General features: G+C 38.9%; 1 protein-coding gene across 2 annotated transcripts in view; it reads left to right on the forward strand.

Moving 5' to 3' along the window:
* The window catches only part of lrba (LPS-responsive vesicle trafficking, beach and anchor containing), a 272740-nt gene that overhangs the window by 43754 nt on the left and 206194 nt on the right, over positions 1–22792 (forward strand). For both annotated transcript variants that reach the window (XM_084715125.1, XM_084715126.1), the window contains exons 5-21: positions 428–549; positions 1823–1949; positions 2707–2826; positions 5176–5322; positions 6192–6389; positions 7777–7910; positions 9570–9678; positions 10070–10222; positions 10650–10818; positions 11869–11948; positions 13067–13129; positions 13772–13869; positions 14497–14589; positions 15911–16019; positions 16391–16472; positions 21107–21230; positions 21355–21547. In XM_084715125.1, the coding sequence (XP_084571251.1) occupies positions 428–549; positions 1823–1949; positions 2707–2826; positions 5176–5322; positions 6192–6389; positions 7777–7910; positions 9570–9678; positions 10070–10222; positions 10650–10818; positions 11869–11948; positions 13067–13129; positions 13772–13869; positions 14497–14589; positions 15911–16019; positions 16391–16472; positions 21107–21230; positions 21355–21547 (2121 nt within the window). The remainder of the gene's footprint in view (positions 1–427; positions 550–1822; positions 1950–2706; positions 2827–5175; positions 5323–6191; positions 6390–7776; positions 7911–9569; positions 9679–10069; positions 10223–10649; positions 10819–11868; positions 11949–13066; positions 13130–13771; positions 13870–14496; positions 14590–15910; positions 16020–16390; positions 16473–21106; positions 21231–21354; positions 21548–22792) is intronic.

Here is a 22792-nt window from a genome sequence, read left to right on the forward strand (position 1 = left end):
TTAACCCACCACTGCTATGGTGATGGTGCTTTTATGAGTCTGCCTTGTATGTTTGGGTCTGATTTGGTTGATCTGAACTCTATTAGTATTCATTTGTGTTTGCCAGCAGTGCACATGTACTTTCCCCTTCCTGTTTTGCCCTGCTAATGAGATAGTAAGCCCTTGGAGGGCACATGACACACGCAGAAACGTTATTTAGACCAGTGCATTCCTATTTTTTCTTTGGGAAGCCTGTATGCTTTGATATTTCTTTGCCTAAACAGTTTTAGGGACCTTATGACATGAATTTCTCTGCTTTCAGACAGACCTATTGTCTGAGCCAAAAGTGTTTTATTCATGCTTACTGGGTCCTTTAATTTCCACAGTTGGCCAGAATGCACATCTCATGCCATGTTCTGTTTTTCTTCTGTTATTTTCTTCCTGACAGGCTATAGCTCTGCCTCCTATAGCAAAATGGCCATACCAGAATGGGTTTACATTTCACACATGGCTCCGCATGGATCCTCTCAACAACATCAATGTAGACAAAGACAAGCCTTACCTGTACTGGTAGGTAACAATACCATTCTATGACCAGTAAACCTAAACCTTTGACCTTTGTTTGGCATTTAAATGTTTAATTGTGTTTGACCATACTGTATAGAATGCAGAAATAGAAAGGAAAGGAAGTAGTGCACATTTGTCTTGTATAATAGAAAGAGAGGTACATGAAACATAGTGTTGTACCAGTGAAGTTAATTTAAAGGGATAATTCAGATTATTTAATGTGCAGTTCTATGAGGTACTTATCAATAGTTTATGTATTTTACTACAGCAGATGGCAGTCGGTGCACCCCGAGTTTGGTCGAGCAGAGAGGAGCACCAGCACAGAAGCTAAGCAATGAGCTACTGTGGACAGGGTCAGCAACAAAACGTGTTTTAGCCACTTAAAAAAACAAACAAACAGACAAACAAAAAGGTCTATATCAGTGTAAGTGTATACAATTAAAGTGACACTGATTATTCTTTTAGGTGAACATTTTTAAAGTAACAAAAATACTTTTTGTTGACTGTCCACAGCAGAACAGTTCTTAGCTTCTATGCTGGTTCCTCTCTCTGCTACTTCAAATGGGGGCGTGCCGACTGGCATCTACTGTAGGTAATACAATGACTATCAATGAGTATCTCATACAGCTCCACAGTAAATAATCCAAAAGATTCTTTCAAGTTGTGTAAGTGTGAACATATGCTTGTGTACATGCCCCCAGTGTAACCAAAACTTATCTTTAACACATTTTAATCCCAAAAAAGTGCTGCAGAAGTGCAGCCTCCAGCCTCACAGATGAAAAACAGCCGTGCTTCCCGCTCCATCTTTCCTGTCCCCTCATCCTTTGCTTCCTCTCTGAGGAGCGGATAAATCAGGGCGTCTGATCATCTTCTTTTCAACCAATAATTAATTTCTGTCAGAAATCTAATTTATACAACAGGGATCTGTTTGGGCTTCAGTGAAAATGATAACCAAGCCGGATGGCCATCGAGCTGCTTGAGAGAATCTGTAATAAAAGCTCCTCTTCAGCTCTGTGCTCCTCTAAAAAGAGATTAATTCACTAAATCACATGCAGGGGGCCCGTCTCGCTGGGACAAGGCGAAGAATGATGATGGGAAGAGTCTGTGAAGTTGAGAAATGATTGTTTGCTATCTTAATCCCTTTGAGACCCGTTTAAAGTGTTTATTTCATATATTGGACACTATAACCCATGTTGCCCTTGAATGTAGTCAGCCTGAAAGTGTGCACTCAGAAGCTAAAACTGTGAGTTTGTGTTTTCCCTTTATTTCTTTTCAGCTTCCGCACTAGTAAAGGCCTGGGTTACTCTGCACACTTTGTGGGCGGCTGTTTGATAGTGACCTCATTAAAATCCAAGGGGAAAGGATTCCAGCACTGTGTAAAGTATGACTTCAAACCACAGAAGGTATGAAAGCAACACAAACTGGTTTGGTAACCCGGGCAAACTCGATATTCATACACATAAAAAGACAAATCCTGCAAATAGATCACAGAAATCACATGTCAGCACACACATAATCAATCACATTGGCACAAACACACAATAAATCTAGACCTCGCTGTAAGAAAGAACTGTCACGTCTTACCTGACTCTGGGGAGAAGCAAAACTAGAAGGAGGAGGAATGAGGGCAATGGGAGAGAAGGATTATCCAATACTCTCAGTCCCTTCCAGGCACAGCACACGCTGAAGACCGCTGCAGTCACAACGATGCTTCGCCTGTGGACAATTTGAAACATCCTCCTCCTTCCCCTGGGCACAGAGGCACCACCTTACCTCAATAAAACCTCATGAGGACTCCGTACTCATTTTAGTTGATGTTTCACTCTATTTTTAATGCCTGCTCTTTCATGTCCGGAGGAAACTATAATAACCCATTTCACTGTGGTAACATTGGTAACCTATTTCACTGGTTGTAAGGCTGAGGAGAAAACAAGAAATCTAAGTAGGTGGGATTGTAGCTTGAGGGGACTGATGCCTGAAACGTGATGGAATCAGGTTAATTGAGTAGACAAGAAGATTCGAAACACATCCTGACTTATTGATCTTTTGTTGTGTGTGTGTGTGTGTGTGTGTGTGTGTGTGTGTGTGTGTGTGATTGATACTCCAGATATACTGCAACAGATTTCCATTGTGATAGTGTGCTACTTTGTGTTGTTGCAGTGGTACATGGTGACTCTTGTTCACATCTACAACCGCTGGAAAAACAGTGAAATTAGCTGCTATGTGAACGGGGAACTGGCTTCGTTTGGAGACATCGCCTGGTTTGTCAACACTAGTGACGTAAGTAGCAACAATTTTAAACTTTTTTTCTGTTTGTGACTCACCAATTAGGGGGCAGCACAAGTTCTTGATTCATAGAAGGTAGGCACTGACGTCACTTACGCCCCCTCGGTTGGCAAAATATCCTGCAGTCAGGCTGCCTTTAGTTGGGGAAACTGAAAAACCAGGTGCAAAACAATTTTCATCTTAAATTAAAGGCAGTGTGTCTACGGTGATCCTTATAACTCACCAAACAAACAGCAGCTTTTTGACATGTAGCCAGGAAACAGGTTTCCTAACATTTATATGTACCTGATGTCGACACAGGGGCAATACTTAAGGGATACTTAAGTGGTTGCAACTGGTTGTTATTTCAAGGTGGAATTTGTTGGTGGAGCTAAAGTGGAGAGGACACCAGAGGGTATTCTGGTTGTCTGTGGACAGGTCTGTACAGATATTTTTATTTTATCACATCACTGGAGAGACATGTTCGCATGCAGCATCGTTGATGTTTGGAGTTATGTCCTGAATGATCCACAATGCAATGTGTGTAAAAAGCTCAGTTACAAAGAATATGAATGAAAAATGATAAATATTTAATAGATGAATTATATTAGTCAATATAGTATATAACTTAAGGAGCGATATTACCACAAATTCCAAAATAACTGGCACAAAATAGCAACAACAAATCCATGGATTTCAGATCTGTCTGTGAATTGGAGTGAGTCATTTGCTTCCCTTGTCTTTAGCTTTTGGCAGTTTGTTAAAATATTGCTCTGATTTTTGTTGAATCTTTGTGTAGTCACTGGCACAACTCTTCCCATTTTAGATGTGTTTTTATATTTTCAAAACAGTCAAGCTGAATGCTAACTCTGCTACTCATTTGATTTTTTTTTTACCACTCAGTGGGTGTAACTGCTGTGACATCACGTGCATACTCGCTATATCAACTGTTTGAACAAATTCTCATAAATAATTGGTTAAAGGAATAGTTTGATATTTTGGAAATTATGCATATTTGCTTTTCTTGCTGAGAATTAGATGAGAACATACAGCACAGTAACTATTGAGCTACAGCCAGCAGCTGTTAGTTTAGTAGCCTAAAGATTTGAAACGAGGGAAGCCACAGCGCCTGGCTAAAAAAAAAATTCTCTGTTAAAACCATAACTTGTTGTTTAACACTTTGTTTTTGTATTGATAAAATGAACAACGTAAGTGATAATTATTGTTTTTAGAGGTGCTAGAAGGCAAATTTCAATTACTTTTAGACAGAGCAAGGCTACTGATTCCCCCGTTTCCAATCTTAATGCCAAACTAAGCAAACTGCTTAGCTTTATGTTTAACATGAAGTGACATCTATCTTCTCATCTAACGACTAAGCATATTTCCCAAACTCAAATGACTGAAAAAAGTGCAAAAAAGAAACTTTATACATCCTACATTTTCTCCCTTTTTCATCCCCTTGCCCTCGCACACCACTCATTTAAACATACCAAGAACGCTTTGCAATAGTGGAGAAGTAAAAATCATTAAACCTTGTATCTGTTGGTCATTTCTACGGAGGAGTGTGTTCTGTGTGTGTTTGCAAACCACAAATAATACCGCATGAAGCATTTTATATTTATCCGCAGTCTTGTATACGTCGACATCGGGGTTGGGCATGTGGGTGCACGTATCAATTTCAAAAGCAGATATTGCTACAGGAGTGTGTACCAAACACTGCCCTCCTTGGTCAGACATATATCTAATCTCAGTCTTTACTCTCAGAGGTCTTGGGGGGGGTGAAACCATTCTCTCCGTCTTTTAGCATGGACAGTACAGTGGAAAATGACTACATTTATATACACACCCTGCACCTCTCACGCATCACCCTATGAACTCCGTCTCAGTCCTCAGGATTGCTTTCTGTCATGCTCAGATGTGAAGCTCTTAAATCAAATTTAGTCAGGAATGAAAATGCCTCCACAGTGTAGTATAATCCTCCAGATGTGTCAGCATGTCAGAAAGCGAATTAGCAGCTTGATTGAGATGTAGCCTCATCTTTCTCAACACTTGCTGCTGATGCCTCACTGACCATGACCAGAGGAGGATGGAGCATTATCATATTAGCTACAGTATGCTTATAGTTTGAGGCTGTGTGTTGCCATTTATAGCTGGTGTTAACATGCCTTTTCTCTCTGTTCTTTCTGGCTATTTTTGGTCTCGTTTATCTGTCCTTTCTGTCTCAATTCCTTATTTCCTTCCTCCCTTCCACCCTTCGTCCCTCACGTCCTTTGTTTCATCTTCAACTGTCTATTTCTGTGTTTTTTTTATTATTCCTTTCTTGGTCCCTCAAATCTCTCTCCCATCGTCTTCTGCCTTCTGCAGACGTTTGACAAGTGTTTCCTGGGATCGTCTGAGACAGCAGATGCCAACCGTGTGTTCTGTGGACAGATGGGGGCAGTTTACCTGTTTGGAGAGGCTCTCAGTGCTGCTCAGATCCTGGCTATCTATCAGCTGGGTCCAGGTTACCAGGTCAGGAAGTGTCAAATGTCTGTCAAGCAATTTCTGTGCAACTCTTTCATTCAATAGATAAATATAACTATTTACACAGGCAAATGACACATTATAATAATCAAAATTACCTTATACTTTCTATAAGAAATTTGTCTTAAATGTTCTTTACGTATCCTATGGTGGACCATTTTGAAGCACAAAGCTTTCCATTGTCTGATGAAAAGTGTTGATCAGTTGTCATATTATATGGTACAATAAATTATTTGCATTTGATTCACCTGCTCAGTCCAGGATATTTTCCTCTGCCATAGTTTCATACCATCAATGACAAAGTGAGACAACAGAACAAACTTGATAATAGGTGCTCTGTCAAGTTTGCAGTTGTTTAAAGGGATAGTTCGGATAATTTGAAGTGGAGTTGAATGAAGTATTTAGCCATCAGTATTAACTACAGTTGATGTAGGCTGACACGCCGCTAGTTTGGCAGGAGGAGCAGCGTCAGTGTAGGAAGTGAAGCAATGTACTGCTGTGGACAGGGTCAGCAGCAAAACCTTATCTAAAAATCAGTATCAGTTTAAGTGTGTTCTACTTTTAGAGTAATTTCACCGCTTTATCTTGTCACCAGACAGCGACAGACAAGTGTCATTTTATAAGTTAGTTCAGATGAGCCACACTCAAGAGACCAGAGACACATAAATCATCAAACAAACGATGTTTTATTGAAGACATAACTTGGCTTATCTTTGGCAACTTGTGATGTGTGATACTAGTTAGTTAGTCTGTCTCTTGTAAGTTGAAAAAATAAACAGAACTGAACTTTGTTGTTCCTGAACTGTATTATGCTCTCTTCCACTAAAATGTCTCTTCTTCTACTTTCTTGTCCTTAGGGCACCTTCAAGTACAAGGCTGAGAGTGACTTGCTGTTTGCGGAGCATCATAAGACCTTACTGTATGACGGCAAGCTGTCCTCTAGTATTGCCTTCGCTTATAACCCTCGCGCCACAGATGCCCAGCTCTGCCTTGAGTCCTCCCCCAAGGACAACGCCTCCATTTTTGTCCACTCACCTCATGCCCTCATGCTGCAGGTAATTTAATGCAACATTTTGCTTATATAGAAGGCTATAGCTGTTCCCCTCGGAGTTGGAATTTATATTGCTCGGATTTTTCTTTTTTCTTTTTTGAAATTAACCTGAAGTCACCACGCTGCGCCGACATAAAAGCAACGTCGGTACAAATTCATTCACCACCTGTATGCCTGCTCCTTCCCTCCCACTGTTCCATATGTGCCTCTTTTTACTCTTTCTTTCTTCCTCTGCGATAATGAAAGTGGCCCAGTTGGCATCTTTTCATTTTAATAGCCTCATTAGGTCAGAGGTGCAAATGTGTTGAGCTTGCCAGACTGCTGCAGCTGCTGAAAAATGCCGTCCTGGTGCTCTAATTATGGAATTAGCCTTCTCCGGGACTGAGAATTTAGTTTGGAACTACATTCTAGTAATTGTGCATTTTTCCTGTTAGAAGTAGGAGGTGAACTTTGTGGAAGTTTTCCATATGCTGCTTACAAATACACACAAATACACACCACCCACACAAACACACTCACACACACACACACACACACACACACACACACACACACTGCACACACCACAGACAATGCTGTTTCTTCGCTCATGTTGAGTTTTCTTTTCTCAAGCACTAATTGAGTTTTCTCTCATGCCCTCTCATCAAAGAAAATGCTTTGTTTCCTTTGTGAGGGAGGCTTTTGCTGCCACACAAACATATGCTCCCTCCTCCACACAAACTCGCACACACACACACACACACACAGTGTGAAATATGAATGAATATGTGACCTATATTTTCTGCTTTGCTGTGCCATGCTCAAGAATTCCAATCCTATAGAGGGGAAAAAGTTTTGTTGTTTGTGTCACAATATACAACAACACAGCCAAACAAAATATCAGATTTGCCTTGTCCTCCATTTTCAACATGTTTAAAGGGACAGTGCACCCCAAAGTCAAAAATATATATTTTTCCTCATGACCTGGTTACTCATAATCCACAAACCTTGTTGTGAGCAGTTTCATGTTGGAAGTACTTTTTTTTTCTGCAGCAGATTCTACCGGAACTACTTTCTATTTTCTACTAGAAAGAAAATAGTTCCTACATGAAACTGCTCACAGCATGGTCATGAATTCTGGAAAGAGACATTGCTATTGAGTTTTTTATAATGTATTTTTTTGCACTTTTAGTACCACAGGACTAGTGCCAAAATATCGAGATGGATAAAAAGTTAAGGTTGATTATTACAAGTGACTACATTTACCATCAAAACTGACTGGACATCCACATGAAAAAGTTCTAGAAACTTCTTTAATATATGACAACACATCTAATTCAGTGCTCATCACTGTGATTATAAGAGCAAATATATGTTTGAACCAAATGCAAATGTTTGTCGTTTTTTGGCAGGACGTGAAGGCCGTGGTGACTCACTCGGTCCAGAGTGGCATCCACTCCATTGGAGGCGTGCAGGTCCTCTTCCCTCTGTTTGCACAGCTGGATTATTGCCAGCCCTCCAGCCACGAGCTGGACACCTCCGTCTGGTAAACACACACACACTTAAATGGAACACTATTTGTAGTTTTTGTTATCCGTCACCAAATCAGGATGATGATTATGTTACAATATAACATACAAAGTGTAAATATTTTAGTTGGTAGTTTGATGGCTGTTAACGGGCACATCTGGTCAGTTGTGTGTTTTGCTGAAGTATTACAATTGTGTGATACTCCTGATGTCGGTGTGTTACAAATATTTTGCTATCATAGCAACCTGATTTTAATATATGCATATGTAAAGTATATTTATCAGAGATACTCCACTAATTTTACACATCAAGACTGGTATCCTTGTTATGGGGACTACAGAACACTTGTCAGTTGTCCTTGGTGGCTCTAGAGGAGCTTCGGCACATCTGAGAATATAACCCAACTATTGTCATAATGACGCCATCAAACCCACATGACAAATTGGGGGTGTCGTTTTTGAAAGATGTAGGCATTTATCAGACAAGGGAGGGTTGAAGAAAAGATGCCATCAAGCTGCATTATGTAAAATATAGTGTCTAGTCTGAATCTTTTTAGATTTACCCATAGAGACTAGAAGTCAGGATATCTTAGCCTCTGTTGCTTTTATGTTGATGCTGACTTTTGTTATTTTATTCTGTATCCCTCTTGAGTTTGAAGACTTTATGGAGGTGCACTGAGAAATATGTTTTAATAGAAATAATAGATAATTACAGGGTGTATGGGACATTATTAACCTTATTTTTAAGGTCATATTGGACCCATTTCCCCTCAGATTGCTGTCTAGGAGCTCTGTGCTCAGATAAATGATTAGTTGATGAATTGAAAATGCACTGATCTAAAATCTATTTTATTAAGCTAAAATTAAGTTTATAATATCACTACTAAGGCTGCAACTAATGATTATTTTCTTTAGCATTTAATCTTCAGATCCTTTTAACACATCTATAAAATGTCAAAAAAATGTGAAAAATGCTCTTCACTATTCCCCAGAACCCAAAGTGATGTCTTCAAATTGTCCAACCAACAGCTGAAAACTCAAAGTCTCTTAATTTACTTTCATAAATGACAAAGAAAAGCTACAAATTACCACATTTTAGAAGCTGGAACCAGCAAATGTTTGACATTTTTCTTAAAAAATGACTGAAACGATTAATTGGTTGTCAAAACAGCTGGCAATGATTTGTTTTTTGATTGACTAATTGATTACTTGACCAATTGCTGCAGCTCTGTTCAGTACCTTTTATGGACGCTACACAGACAACTCATGCAGTCTTCTAGTTTCAGTCCATTACCGCTGGCTTTACAGGTAACAGCGCAGTCTGTAAATTCCATTTAGCCATACCACTGTCAAAAAGAGATGCACTGTAAGTTTTTAAAAGCAGTTGGTTTTATGTTTTCAACTTGTGTTGTAATGCTTAGCTTGACAGCTGAGAGGCCATCTTGCCTCTAAATTGCAGCGTTGTTGTGTCTGCTGCCCTCAAGGTGATGCTAACTAGAATCTGTCCTCCTAACACAATGGGGACACGACACCCTCATTCAATCACATTTCATGTAGGATATGCCCTTCACAGTCAGGGCTTTGTCAGCAGCTTATGTAGATTATTGTCACTGTCTAACTCACACCTCTCTCTCTCTCTGTCTCTCTCTTCGTCTGTCTGTCTGTGCGTCTCTCAGCTGCACTTTGCTATCCTTTGTGATGGAGCTCTTGAAGAACTCAGTGGCTATGCAAGAGCAGGTCCTGGCCTGCAAAGGCTTTCTCGTCATCGGCTACACTTTGGAGAAGGTGAGACCAACACAAATTGGCTCAGCTGGCAGAGAAATCCACAAGAGATCCATCCTCCTGTACCAGTAGCTGCACGTAATGAACCCAGTGCAGTAATAAGGCCGAGCTTGATTCCCTTATCACCACAAACACACTAAGACAGGCACACCCCGACACCAGCACTTAATATGAGACAGACTTTGTTTTCTCTCAGCTGTATTTTGGAGGTCACAGCTGGCTGGGGTGCTTGTTAGGCAGAAGAGGAGCTCCTCCTCATCTTTCTCTGCATGTGTCCTTTCCCTGCCCGTTCTCTGTTGTAACCCATTCACCCCTTTCTTCTCTCCACGACTTTCACTGACATATCACCCTCGCCTTTTTTCCACCTCCCGTTGTGGCACTGTCTGCGCTCCAGTCTTCCAAGGTGCACGTGACGCGGCCCGTCCTGGACATCGTGCTGGCCTTTTCCAGATACCTTAGCAACTTGCAGAATGGCATCTTGCTGCTCAAGCAGCTGTGTGACCACATTCTGTTCAACCCCGCCATCTGGATCCACGCCCCCGCCAAGGTAACATGAACGCACATACACATATACACACATTACACAGCAATGCAATTTTTTGCTTTTGCTTACATTTGTAAAGATATACCTGTGTGTACATGTGTAGATAGAGCACACACACCTTTTGGTTACTAAATTATAGACTGGCACAGTCATAACCACCCTCTGTTGCTCTGTATGGTCCTGCCCTACTTTTTATTTTCAGTGTACAGGAGTTCAGCTCGGAGTTCAAGGTTTTCCTGCCACCTGTGACTCAGTGACAATTAAAAAAAGAATGGCTTGCCTACAGTGCCGAGGGGCTCACAGGGCGACACTTTCTTCTCATTCTTCTCATAGGAACAGAAAGCTACGACGCACTAAAACTGGATTTTTTCCACCCAAACTATAAAGCATGTTTATACATGTGTTTTCATATGTGCATTATCTTTTGCAGGTGCAGCTGACACTCTACACTTACCTGGCAACAGAATTCATCAGCACGGTGACCATCTACAACACCATCCGGAGGGTGGGCACTGTACTTCAGATCATGCACACACTGAAGTACTACTACTGGGTTGTCAACCCCCAAGACCGCAGCGGAGTCGTGCCCAAAGGCCTTGGTGAGGTTGCACACCAAATGCAAAAACGTAGCCTATATATAATTCAAAGCAGTAATGGCATACAACTGATGTGTGCTGCTCCTATACCTCCTCTTTCTTTCCTTTTAGTGATATGTGCAGATCATGCTTGTAAAGTTAGATTTAACACACAGAGACATATGGATGCACAAATGTAAACACACACTGCATTAGCACTAACAATTTATCATAAGAAGTAGGTCTGTGTTGAAGAGTTCAAACCTTTGATGCTTCATTCATATAGTTGGCATTTAAATTCTAAATCTATATGTATATATATATATATATATATATATATATATATATATATATATATATATATATATATATATATATATATATATATATATTTGCATGTCTATTCATTCTGTGTGTCTGCACAGTGACTAGGCTACACTAATACTATTAGTTTCAGATTATTTCTAGAATTAGATTCCAGTGGTGGCTGCGAAGGTTTGTTTTTGACTCGTGTGATCCAGACATTTCCAATAACTCCAGAGAGTTGAGAAGTCCCTTAAGTCAAAATTTATTGAAAAGCGATAGATGTAATTATTTCCAAATTTCAAAGCGGTTCAAAAACAATTGTGCTTCAGTCGATGTTTGTTGATGTTTAGCTTTGAAAAACAACATTGTCACTGCGGTGAAATAGCTTATCTTTCCTGCTTGCAGTGCAGCACACAAAGAAAGACGCGCTTGTATTCACAGGACGGTCTGCAGCAGTTTAACAGTAACATAAATGATATTCATGCTGATCAAACAAATGAACTAATTTAATCTGATTAATCACTTTATTCAAATGGAGGATTTTATTTTAGTTTTTTTAGGGTGGCAATGATGATGATGTCAAAAATATTCAGTATTCAAAAACCTCGATTGAAGCTTCAAATTTAAAAAACAATGACATTCAGTACAGCCCTAATTACACGTCTGTCAACTGATAAATCAGGTGCAAAACTTTACTTTTATGAGGAAAAAAACTAACTGATCTTCTTCAAATTTCTTGCTTTATCCCTCTGCTGTTTGGGTTTTCAGATGGTCCAAGGCCAAACCAGAAGGAGATCCTTTCTTTGCGAGCCTTTCTGTTGTTGTTTGTCAAGCAGCTCATAATGAAGGTAAGTTCATGATACCAAGAAAAAAAAACCCCAGTCCCCAACCAAAATAAACATGAGAAAGTGGCACTTCTAAATGCTAAAATTATCTGTACATGTGGTTCCATACGTGGTATGTATGTTGCTGGTGCTCCCTGATTGCAGTGGAGCTGCAGTCTGATTGTTGATGGCAGCAACAGTATGCACTAAGCTTAAGAGCAAACCAGCTGCCACTTTATAGAACAGCAAGTCTGTTTAACTCTTGGTCAACCCACAATTGTCCTAAGATATCAGCTGGGTGACATCTGTCTATTGCTAAATAATATTCTGTGTTGTTAATGATGTAAGTGGCTATTTGATTCTTTTCACAAAGAGTATTTAAACCAGTAAGTGTAAAAAAAGTACATATTTAAAACCTTGTAAAATCAGATTTTATCAAATGAATCTAAATGCTAGTAGTACCTGATAAATTCTGCTTACGTTAACGCTGCTTTTTCTTTGTGTAGAACCACATAAAGCTAAAAGCAAGTTATATTGATTGGATATTGTGATGTGAGAACAGATGTTGCCTGGGACTTTTGGTTGCTGTGCCTCTGTTGTGTTGCTTAATGTTGGAGAGTCAAATCATCATATTCATATCATATTCATATTCATATTCATATGATTGTTTGTTTTGTTTCCTACTTGTGTATAAAATATCTTTGCAAGGCACCGAATCTACCCCCAAATACAGTCATATTATTCATTTCAAGGTATCTGATCATATTTGGAAATATTTGTGCTGATGTGATAGATTTACATGTACTCTCTGGGGTTGGGGTATGTAGAAGGTAACAGTAAATCCTTGTGAAACTATTGTGTATTCAGTTCATTCATTCAAACCTGTACTAAGTCTCAGAATCAGTGAGGTTTCCCTCATTTGCAATGATGTCAAAATACAGAAAAATACACAACAGTCCAAGCAGTTGCACACTGAGATAAATTGTCCAGGGGCAGACAGATTGTTGATATTGAGGATGTGTTGTTAATTATTCCATGTGCACAAAAACTAAGGCACAGTCCAGCATAAATGTTATATATGGTGGTGAATGTACAATAATGGATTCATGTGAAATTAAATCTTTGCTATTATTGTTTTCCAGGATCACGGAGTGAAGGAAGATGAGCTACAGAGTATCCTCAACTACCTCCTTACCATGCATGAGGTAGGCATGTGTACTGTTGTTCATGTAGCACTGACCAGCAGAGACGTTGCCACCAGATGGCAACATAACACAGCTGTACTGTACTTTGTCTTCCCACCATCTGATACACAGAGCGAGAGCAACTTCTGTTGCTAAAGGCAGCAACACTGTTCCTTGTTATTTTTCCAAGTCTGCCAGTTAGAGGGTCTGACAGAAGTGGTTTTGTTTACAGTGGAGTGATGCGTAACAACTGAATCAGTCAGATCAGTCAGGAACGCAGTGAACCTTGAAAGAATAAAGGGTGATTACAGCATTGCCTGGAAACGCCACCAACATGTAGTAGTCCTTCATTTTATACAGCACATATTGTAATTCTTTGCCTCAGATGCTTGTGATGTGTTCCATTATTCCTACTGAATTTATACTACATTTTCTTCTCCGATTGCTACTGCTACGATTAAACATCATAAGAAAAACACAATAAATCATGCACATATTTGCCTTTTTCTTGTGTTGACATGTACAGCTGACTAAGAATTCCTCAGAATTTAAGATATCCCCTTGCAAGCTGACTTACTTCAGCTTCAATAGATTCAGGATTTTACCCGCTGCACTCCTTGAAACACCACAACAGCCTCGAGTCTCTTCCTCTCCATCCCACAGGATGACAACCTCATGGATGTGCTGCAGTTGTTGGTCGCTCTGATGTCTGAACATCCTGGATCCATGGTTCAGGCCTTCGACCAGCGCAACGGGATTCGGTAATAATCACTGTTTTATTATTTACAGATGTACTCATTGTTTTGTTAGTATGTTTTTGCTTAAAGTAAGAATGGTCAAAGTTAGAGCAGAACATTTTGAATTTCATAGCTGCAGTCTGGTGTCACTGTAGTTTTATACAAAACATTTTGAACTCAGTTTTTTTGTTTAATTAAAATAAAAAAAGAAAAAACAGGCTATCTATATTGAGAATGGGATTTTAGCAGGAACATACTATGTGCTGGATAAATCTCGAGTGAATGCCAATGATGAATGAAAATGCGTGACAAAACCGCATTATAATGAAGCACTGTAGCGCTGCAGAGGTGTCCCGACCTACAAAGGCTGTTCTCCAGATGTAAGAAACCATATTTGCTTGGTACAGACCCTAACAAACATGACGTCATCATGATTTGACATGTTTTTTTCCATCGAAAATGAAAATTGTGAGGCAAAAACAATCAATCCCCCTAACTGTGAATTATATCATGATTGCAATAACTGTCAGAATAATTGCAGTATGTTTTTAACCATATCGTGAAGCCCTACTTCAAACATTGCTTTTGAAATTTAAAATTAATTTTACTTTATTTTTTTTAATGTAATTTTTTGTGCTTTTTTCCTCCCAGTGTCATTTACAAACTTTTGGCCTCAAAAAGTGAAGGAATTCGAGTGCAAACACTGAAAGTGATGGGCTACTTCCTGAAACACATGCCACCAAAGTAAGTACAGTCACAAAGCTAAAATCTTTGTTTGTTTCCCAGGCTATAAAATAATCACTTTGAAAATCTCCTGTATGTCTGCATTAGAAGTGTGTGCTTTTATATATTATTTTCAATTTAAAGTAGTAATAAAATGATTGTTAACGGAAAGGGAATGAAATGTGTCTGAAATTGCTCTGAAGTTAATTATTATTTATATAGCTTTCACTCTTTGAAATCTCTCTTTAGTTCCTTATGCTACTTGTTAAACTTTTATGCAGTCGTTATAATTTTTAAAAGACAAAGTCAGATTCCTAATTGTTCCTTATAGTGACAGGACAAGTGAAAGATACTGAAGTCTGCAGAAAAATGTCATTAAACAGCTCAAAACGGGATCTGTTAATGTTAACACTCCATGCAGCTGCAGGCCTCGCTGTCAAAATAAACTAAAATGACAAAGTGAATTATCGTGGCTTTTTTATCACCCCTTATTTGTCAGCAGGCCGTTGCTATGGATGCAGTTCTGATCATAGACTATGGAGGAGCAATAAGATAATTTTTAAGTTAATATTTCGTGTCAAATTATTATATATGTAGGATATGCAGGACATGTCCTGCACTACCCTGTCAGGGTTTATTTGGCAAAAGTCACCAACTCCCTGTACATTATCCCTTACATATACACTATGTGTCACATGTAAGCTGTGTTTTTGTCCAATAAGCAGTCAGATGAGGACTTCATTGTTATACTGCCCAGTGTTAATTTGGGTGATAATGCATGAATTAGATTCAGGTCACATTGAAAGCTGTTCATCACTTTATTTCTGCTTATAATCACCAGTTATATTGCGTGCACACTGTGCTAAAATAAGGGTACCAGACACAACTCCAGCCATGTATTGGCAAGCATTTTTAAGCCTTGTGATCCAGATGCAAGACTGACTGCAAACAGTCCACAGTTCTTTATCTGAGCTACAACGCTAAAATTGGAGTTGATCCATAATCAGAGATGAAAGCGACAGAGACTTATCTGTGAAGAGCTGCTCTTACTGACTCAGCAGGGATCCTCTTTTTCATTTCCTCCGTGTCAAAAGTCAGCTGGAGCTCAGCTGATTTATACTGTTACAGATTTCATCCACTGCAGTTATTTGACTCATCAGAAACCCCAGACTTTGTCTCTGTCGTTTCTCAAGATTTATGATATTCCAGGACGTTTTCAATACGATTTGATATTACTTTTTAAATAAAAAGTAAAGGTGCTGCATTGCTTTCTGCCTCAACAATGGTCTGGAAAATGCTGATGATTACTGACTGACCTTTGACCTTCTAATGTCCTGATCAGGAGGAAAGCTGAAGTCATGCTGAGTCACGGCCTCTTCTCCCTGCTCACCGAACGCCTCATGCTTCACTCCAACCAGTTCACCATGACAACCTACAACGTGCTCTTCGAGGTCAGTCCTCTGCATACGTACACACTCCAGACCTGTGCTTACACCACTCTGAAATGATCCTCGCAGACAACAGTTAAACACAATAATAACCTCTGTTTTCAACGGCATGCCAGTGTTTATTTTGTTGCAATTTGACTGACATCTCTTTGTTTATTTTTCTGTTTTTTCCCTTTATTATTCAACATGACAATTTAATGAGTTTGTTGAAATAATAAATTGTCTGGCTTGATTTGACAATTATTCAGCCTTATATGACGTGACGGTGAAACATATACATAGCTCTGTGTATCCATAGTGCGGTTTGTTTCTCTGTTATTGTTGAGCCCGATGTGGATATTTACGACTTGAATTCCCTCTCGGTCCCCTGGTAGATTCTTACAGAGCAGATCTGCACTCAAGTGATCCATAAACAGCATCCGGACCCCGATTCCACTGTGAAGATTCTCAACCCACGTAAGTGCCTCCTCTGCGCCACACTACTCTCCTAAATCATCCGCTGCAGCGTACCCTCTACATACCTATTGCTCCACACAGGACCAGAGGATAATTCCCCCTGGAACTGTGCGAACGCTATATACAGTCAAACAAATGAACAACATAAATTTTGCAGCTGGAGGGTATTTTCATACAACTGAGCGTCAGATGTAAACCTAGCATGAGGATGGTGCAAACACTTTGTGTGACAAATGTACACACATCTGCTAGTTTTATTGGAAGTCTGTATCATGTTTGTCAGGATTCATTTGCATATAAAGGAATGATAAATGTAATGAAATTCTACTAAATTCAGTGTGCATTGTGCTTTGTTTGTGTATGCTTCTTATACATTTACTGAATTATTCAGCTGCATTTAAGTGAGTTTATTTTTTTAATTAATTTGCTTAAATTACATAATGTTTTTACATTATTTGTCTGTACTTCATGAAGTAAATATTTAAGGTTGGAATTTGGGGTGTCAGTTTTGACAATACCCGTGATATTAAAAAAACAAATGATACTGATGCCACGTTAATAATACACATAATAATATCATTAGGACTTTTTGATCTTTTGCTAATCAGCTCATCTCGTTCCTTTTTGTTATCACTGAGTGTAATTGCACTTTTTGTGTGCTTTTGTACAGTTATATGACAATACTGCCAAATCATCAAGGGTAATGCAATTAATAATAACGTGAAAAAACACAGTTAATTACATTCATTTAATAAATTAGATATGACATAAAATTAATAAGGAAATGTCAGAAAACTACTATTTTGAGAATAATTCATTTGCCTAAAAGAGACAAAATGCACAATAAACAAAATTAAAGAGTTCTTTTGGCTTCAATAATAAAACCTGATATCATGACAGCCCTACGTGCAATATTTGCTTATCTTTTTCTTTTTTACTTTATTCGCCCTCAAACCTTTTGTGTTTTATAATTAAAAATATAATTTAGATATTTGTATAAAGCCTTGATTGCAAAAACGTCGGGACGTTGTGTAAATAGAATGCAGTGATTTTCAAATCCGTTTTGACCTGTAATCAATTAAATGCAGTACAAAGACAAGATATTTAATTTTCAGGGAACAAAAGCGACTTGAGCTCACTGATTAATTTATAGCCTTTAATTGTGCAAATTGTGTGTTTGCACAATTTAAGGGCTGTAAATTAATCCGTGTGCTCCAGTCCCTTTTGTTCCCTGAAAGGTTGATGTCCTCAAACTGTGAAACACTTGATTCAGCTGCATTTTGCTGGAAGATGCACGGAGAACCCTGTTTAGACAAGATATTTAATGTTTAAACTAATAAACTTGTTTTTTTTTGTAAATATACATACACACTCATTCTGAATGTGATGTATTGTTTTTATTTGTTTTACACTGCGTCCCAACTTTTTTGGAATAACATAGATTTAAATCACATTATTCATGACTTCATATAAAAGAAAAGTATCTTTAAATGCATATATACTGCCTAAATGTATGTATCTGTACTGTATTACTATATGCTGACACACATACACTATATATATATATATTTTCTCCCAGTGCATCATTACTAGTAGAAAGTGCAGGCTCATTTTTTATGTGCGGCAACATAACAAGCTGAAACAGCGACTCCAGGCTTTGATCAGCGTTCCCATCTTATACTTTCAGGCCGTTACTTACCTCCAATTTCACGTCAGCTCATATGTTGAAATCTTAAGTATTCATTTCAGCAAAGAAAAGAAAACATCCCCCTCACGCTCTTTTATACCGGTGCTTCCACACATACGCGCACCTTCACGCACACACTTGCAAAACAGCTTTAATCAGTTTGAAATCCAAGCACTTGGTATAATCACAACCAAGGTTTACGTCCAACCAGCCTTAATCTGACAAGGTCCTGCTGTAGTCACACATTGATTATCTTAAGCCTTTATTGTGTTAAAAACTCTCCTACCCAACCGTCCTAGACAGGCGGTATATATCATAGAAACCCTGTATGGGTTTGTACATGTGAGCACAGCCTATGGAACATAGAGTGGTGGTCTGTTTCTCCTTTGCCGTGCATTCTCTTGATTTAATCTGCGACAAACTCCCAAAATGGCCCCCTGATTGCAGTCTTTAGTAACGTCAGAGCCAATCAAACAAACCGAGGAAGTACCGTTTCCCTCAAATTAACTCAAGGGAAAGGAACCAAGAGCAAATGGAAAAAAGAAGTGAATACGCCATCCCTCCATCCTCATTCCCGGTACATGCTGGGGTAATTTTCTGGCGGTAAAGGTTCAGCGACTCATAATTTGAGTGACTAAGGCGTAGAAACAACACAACCGTCTGCCGGGGCAAGGGGGCATCGGTTAGCGCCAAGGTCTGAAGAGACAAGTGAAATCCAAGCCCCGCCGTCTCTCTACTCAAGGCAAATGGACACTGACATTGTCTAGATAATTCATCTAAACAGTCAGTCTCTTCGGTTTAACCGAAGCCAAGTCTTCCAGAAGGGCCCAAGACTCTGGCTCTCTCGTTTGAAACAATACCAAAACCATTACAGTATGATAAAGATCAATGGCCTCTGCTTTTTTTCTTCTTCTGTTTTTCTTACCACAGGCACAGATTTTCAGGTGTGTATAGTCGGGAGTTCAGATAGTTTGTGACACAATGATTTGCACATGTTGAGACCAATGTATGATTTAGTTGTTGATTTGTGCAGTTTCTCCCCCCGTGCCATAAAACGAGTTTCATTTCCAAGAAAAATGCTGGATGTTTCCAAATCCAAATTTTTTTTATTATAATCCTTAAAAATACAACTTGCTACAGTGTAATGTGTTGTACTCAACAAAAATATAAATGCAACACTTTTTTGCTCCCATCTTCCATCTTCTTCCAAATTCTGACTTTATTTAAGGTTTATTTCTCTTAAATTGTGTTCACAGTTTTTGTCTAATTCACAGCTACAGATAACAATTTTCATGTCATGTCATGTTTCCAGTCATGACCCAAACTACTTTGCACTGATTGGCTAGGACTTGTTGCCGTCATTTATTGGATTGGTTAGGTTTAGGCGTGAGGAGTGATTGGTTACATAGACACATATACGGAGACGCTGCATTGGCTTTTGGATTGAACGTCAACGTTGCCACCGTTTTTTCAAGGTCAAGGCTGACCTTTGTACAAATCCATGTGAACGCAGGAGCTGTGGTGTCTCTGGATAAAAAGCTCTATAATGTTTATTTCTCAACCAGTCTCACTGACTGCAGTTCTGCTCAAGGGTTTATAATCTAAATGGAATGATTAAAAAAAAAAAAGTTTATATTTTTTTCTGACATATTCCACGTAGATCATAAACCCTTGAAATTAACATTACAGCGCTTTTATCCAGTAAAACCGCAGCTCCCCTGTTTACATGGTTGTGATCACGGGTCAGTGTTGACCTCAGAAAAATGGCGGCGATGCGAACGGAAGGCAGCAACAAGCCGAAGCGGTCAATGGGGCGTCTACATATATATGTCTATGATTGGTTAGGGTAAGAATATCGGAGTAAGCCAATCAGAGGCGGAGTAGGGCAGGTCGACACTTTGCCATCCTGGAAAAAATATTTTGTATTTGTAGCTGTATGTGAAATAGCCAATTCAAAAAGAAAAAGGTCGTTTCCTCCACACACCTATAACTTTGGCATCAATTTATTAAAAATTTGCTGAGGTTTCGGTCAATATCTCAATATCTGCAATATCTCACTCATACAAAAACAGCAAATATCAAAATGTATAGCATACACAAACCTCTTGATACCACTGAATAGAGTGAAAAGATAAAAGGAAAAAATTAAAATAATAATAAAAAGGAATTCAATCCAAGTTAGTGGTATACGTATATACAAGACATAGCCCAAATGTGTAGTATATAAACTTTGAATTTATCCATTTACATATAACCTTAAGCAAAACACACACAGGCCCACCTGGGGTTTTAAAGTGCTCAGATGAATCAAAGTGATCAAATTATTAAGTAGAAAAAAGGGCAGCACACACACCAGCTCTCTAATCGCACAAAACAACAAGAATCCCATCTAAGTATCCAATAGTTTATACCATAATAGAAGAAATCTTCTGTGCAAATGCAGCTCAGTCGTAAAAAGTCTATTTAAGAATTTGACAGGGGGTCAGATTTGTTTCTCTGAGATCCAGGTCCTCATTCATTCCCAAAGGCACAAGAATGTCTGAACTACTGTTAGCCCTACGTGAAATAGCCATTAATCAATGTCCAATAAACGTCTTTTTTCAATATCAAACTGCACATTTTCGAGTGACCAGTCCAAGGCTCACCTGTTCAGTTATACTTGGCACAGGAGAAGTCCTCCTTTGTTGTGTGAACAAAATTTAAGAGAAATAAACCTTTTGCTTGCACAGAAGAAGTCCTAGATCTTTTATTTCAGCTCATGAAAAATGGGAGCAAAAACAAAAGTGCTGTGTTTATATTTTTGTGGAGTTTTATAAAAACAGATACACATTCTGAACAGATGAAGTATTTTGATATTTTCTGGCACATTAATTCTTGCAAAGCTATAAACTTCTTTTTTTTCCTCAAACCTTAAACAGAATGGTTTTGTTTGTGTTCATATTTCTAGAAATTCTGAAGGTAATAGCTGCTCTGCTGAAGAACTCTCCTCCATCCCCCGAGAGCATGGAGGTGCGCAGGGTCTTCCTGTCAGACATGATCAAACTGTTCAATAACAGCCGAGAGAACCGCAGGTAAGAGTTCGACCACTTCACAGGATGGAGATCTACATCACAAACTAGTCCACGCAGTGTTTACATGCCAGTGGGATTCACATTCAGCCCTACATAGCCGTGTACTTTTTCTTTTTTGTTTCAGGAGCCTGCTGCAGTGCTCGGTGTGGCAGGAGTGGATGCTCTCTCTGTGTTTCATCAACCCGCGAAACAACGAGGAGCAGAAAATCACAGAGATGGTGTACGCCATCTTCCGCATCCTGCTCTATCACGCCATCAAATACGAGTGGGGCGGCTGGCGCGTCTGGGTGGACACCCTGTCCATCACCCACTCCAAGGTCAGAGCGCTCATTATATCAATGCACGACACACACACACTCACACACACACAGGTTAGACATGGCTTTGTTTATCTTTCTCTGTGGATCTTCTTCTATCTCCTCATCTGTTTCATTTTTAGTTTTTTTTTTTATGTTACATTTGTATTTCTTCGTTTTACCTCACACACTCTTTATCTTTCTGCAGTAAACACACACACACACACACACACACCTAAGGACACACACTCACAGGATTTCCACTGGGCCTTAAGTCTACAATCCAATAATCTAAATTTTAGGCATTAAAATGTCTTAATATGATTTTGACAGGTCTTATAAATTGATTTGATTATGAAGCTAACAGTTATAAACTCGTATTAACTTAAAAGAGATATTAGTATTAAGGAAACATGTTACGTTTAGATCCTTGCTTCTCTGACGACAGTGCTACAGCCTCCTTTTGAATTGTCTATTCTGGGCACGAATAACTGTTTTTGTATGTCAGTTTCACATTAATTAGAGTTTAAATTAATGATGGATGTTCACTGAATGAGTCAGTGTCTGTTTATGAGTCATAAGAAATCACTGAGAATCTTGTAGAGGGCGTAGATGTTTGAGCAATATTTTAATGGAGTCTGGCAGATGGTGAGACAGTCAGACACTTCAAACTCAGTGGGCTTTTGTTTTAGGATAACAGGCTTAACTTTACATTGACAGAAAATTGACAGTTATAAATAACTGATCAACTTCCAATGTAGGACTTGTCATCGCTTGTTTACGATGTTGTGTTCGTCTTGCGCTCTTGCAGTGTTTCTGCAGCCAGCTTAAGCCTCCATGAGTCTGAGGGGAAGAGGGTGGGGGAAAACAACTCACTTCAATCACAGATTGTGTATTAAATTGGATTTCAACCTATTAAATATACAGTCTATGGCTCCACCTCGATATTTGGACTGCTTTACTAAATTTTTGCACATGTAATTGCTACATACTGCTAGTTTTGAATGTGTTTTGTGGAAAAAAACTGTACTGATCACACTCTAACAACTACAAAATGAAACCAACATGGAGCTAATAATCACTACTGTTATTACTGGTACCCACAGGTCTGTGTCGTCATGTTCAGTTGTAACTCTGGGATTTGTCTTTAATCCTTCTATTTTCTTTTCTTTTCTTTTTTTGCAATTATTGTGTTGAAATAGGTCTTAAATTGCATTCCTAATTGTCTTAAAAAGTCCTAAGATTAACCTGTTGAAACCTGCAGAA

This window comes from Lutjanus erythropterus, chromosome 3, assembly GCF_056507025.1.
Source record: "Lutjanus erythropterus isolate fLutEry1 chromosome 3, fLutEry1.hap2, whole genome shotgun sequence".
Classification (NCBI taxonomy): domain Eukaryota; kingdom Metazoa; phylum Chordata; class Actinopteri; order Lutjaniformes; family Lutjanidae; genus Lutjanus; species Lutjanus erythropterus.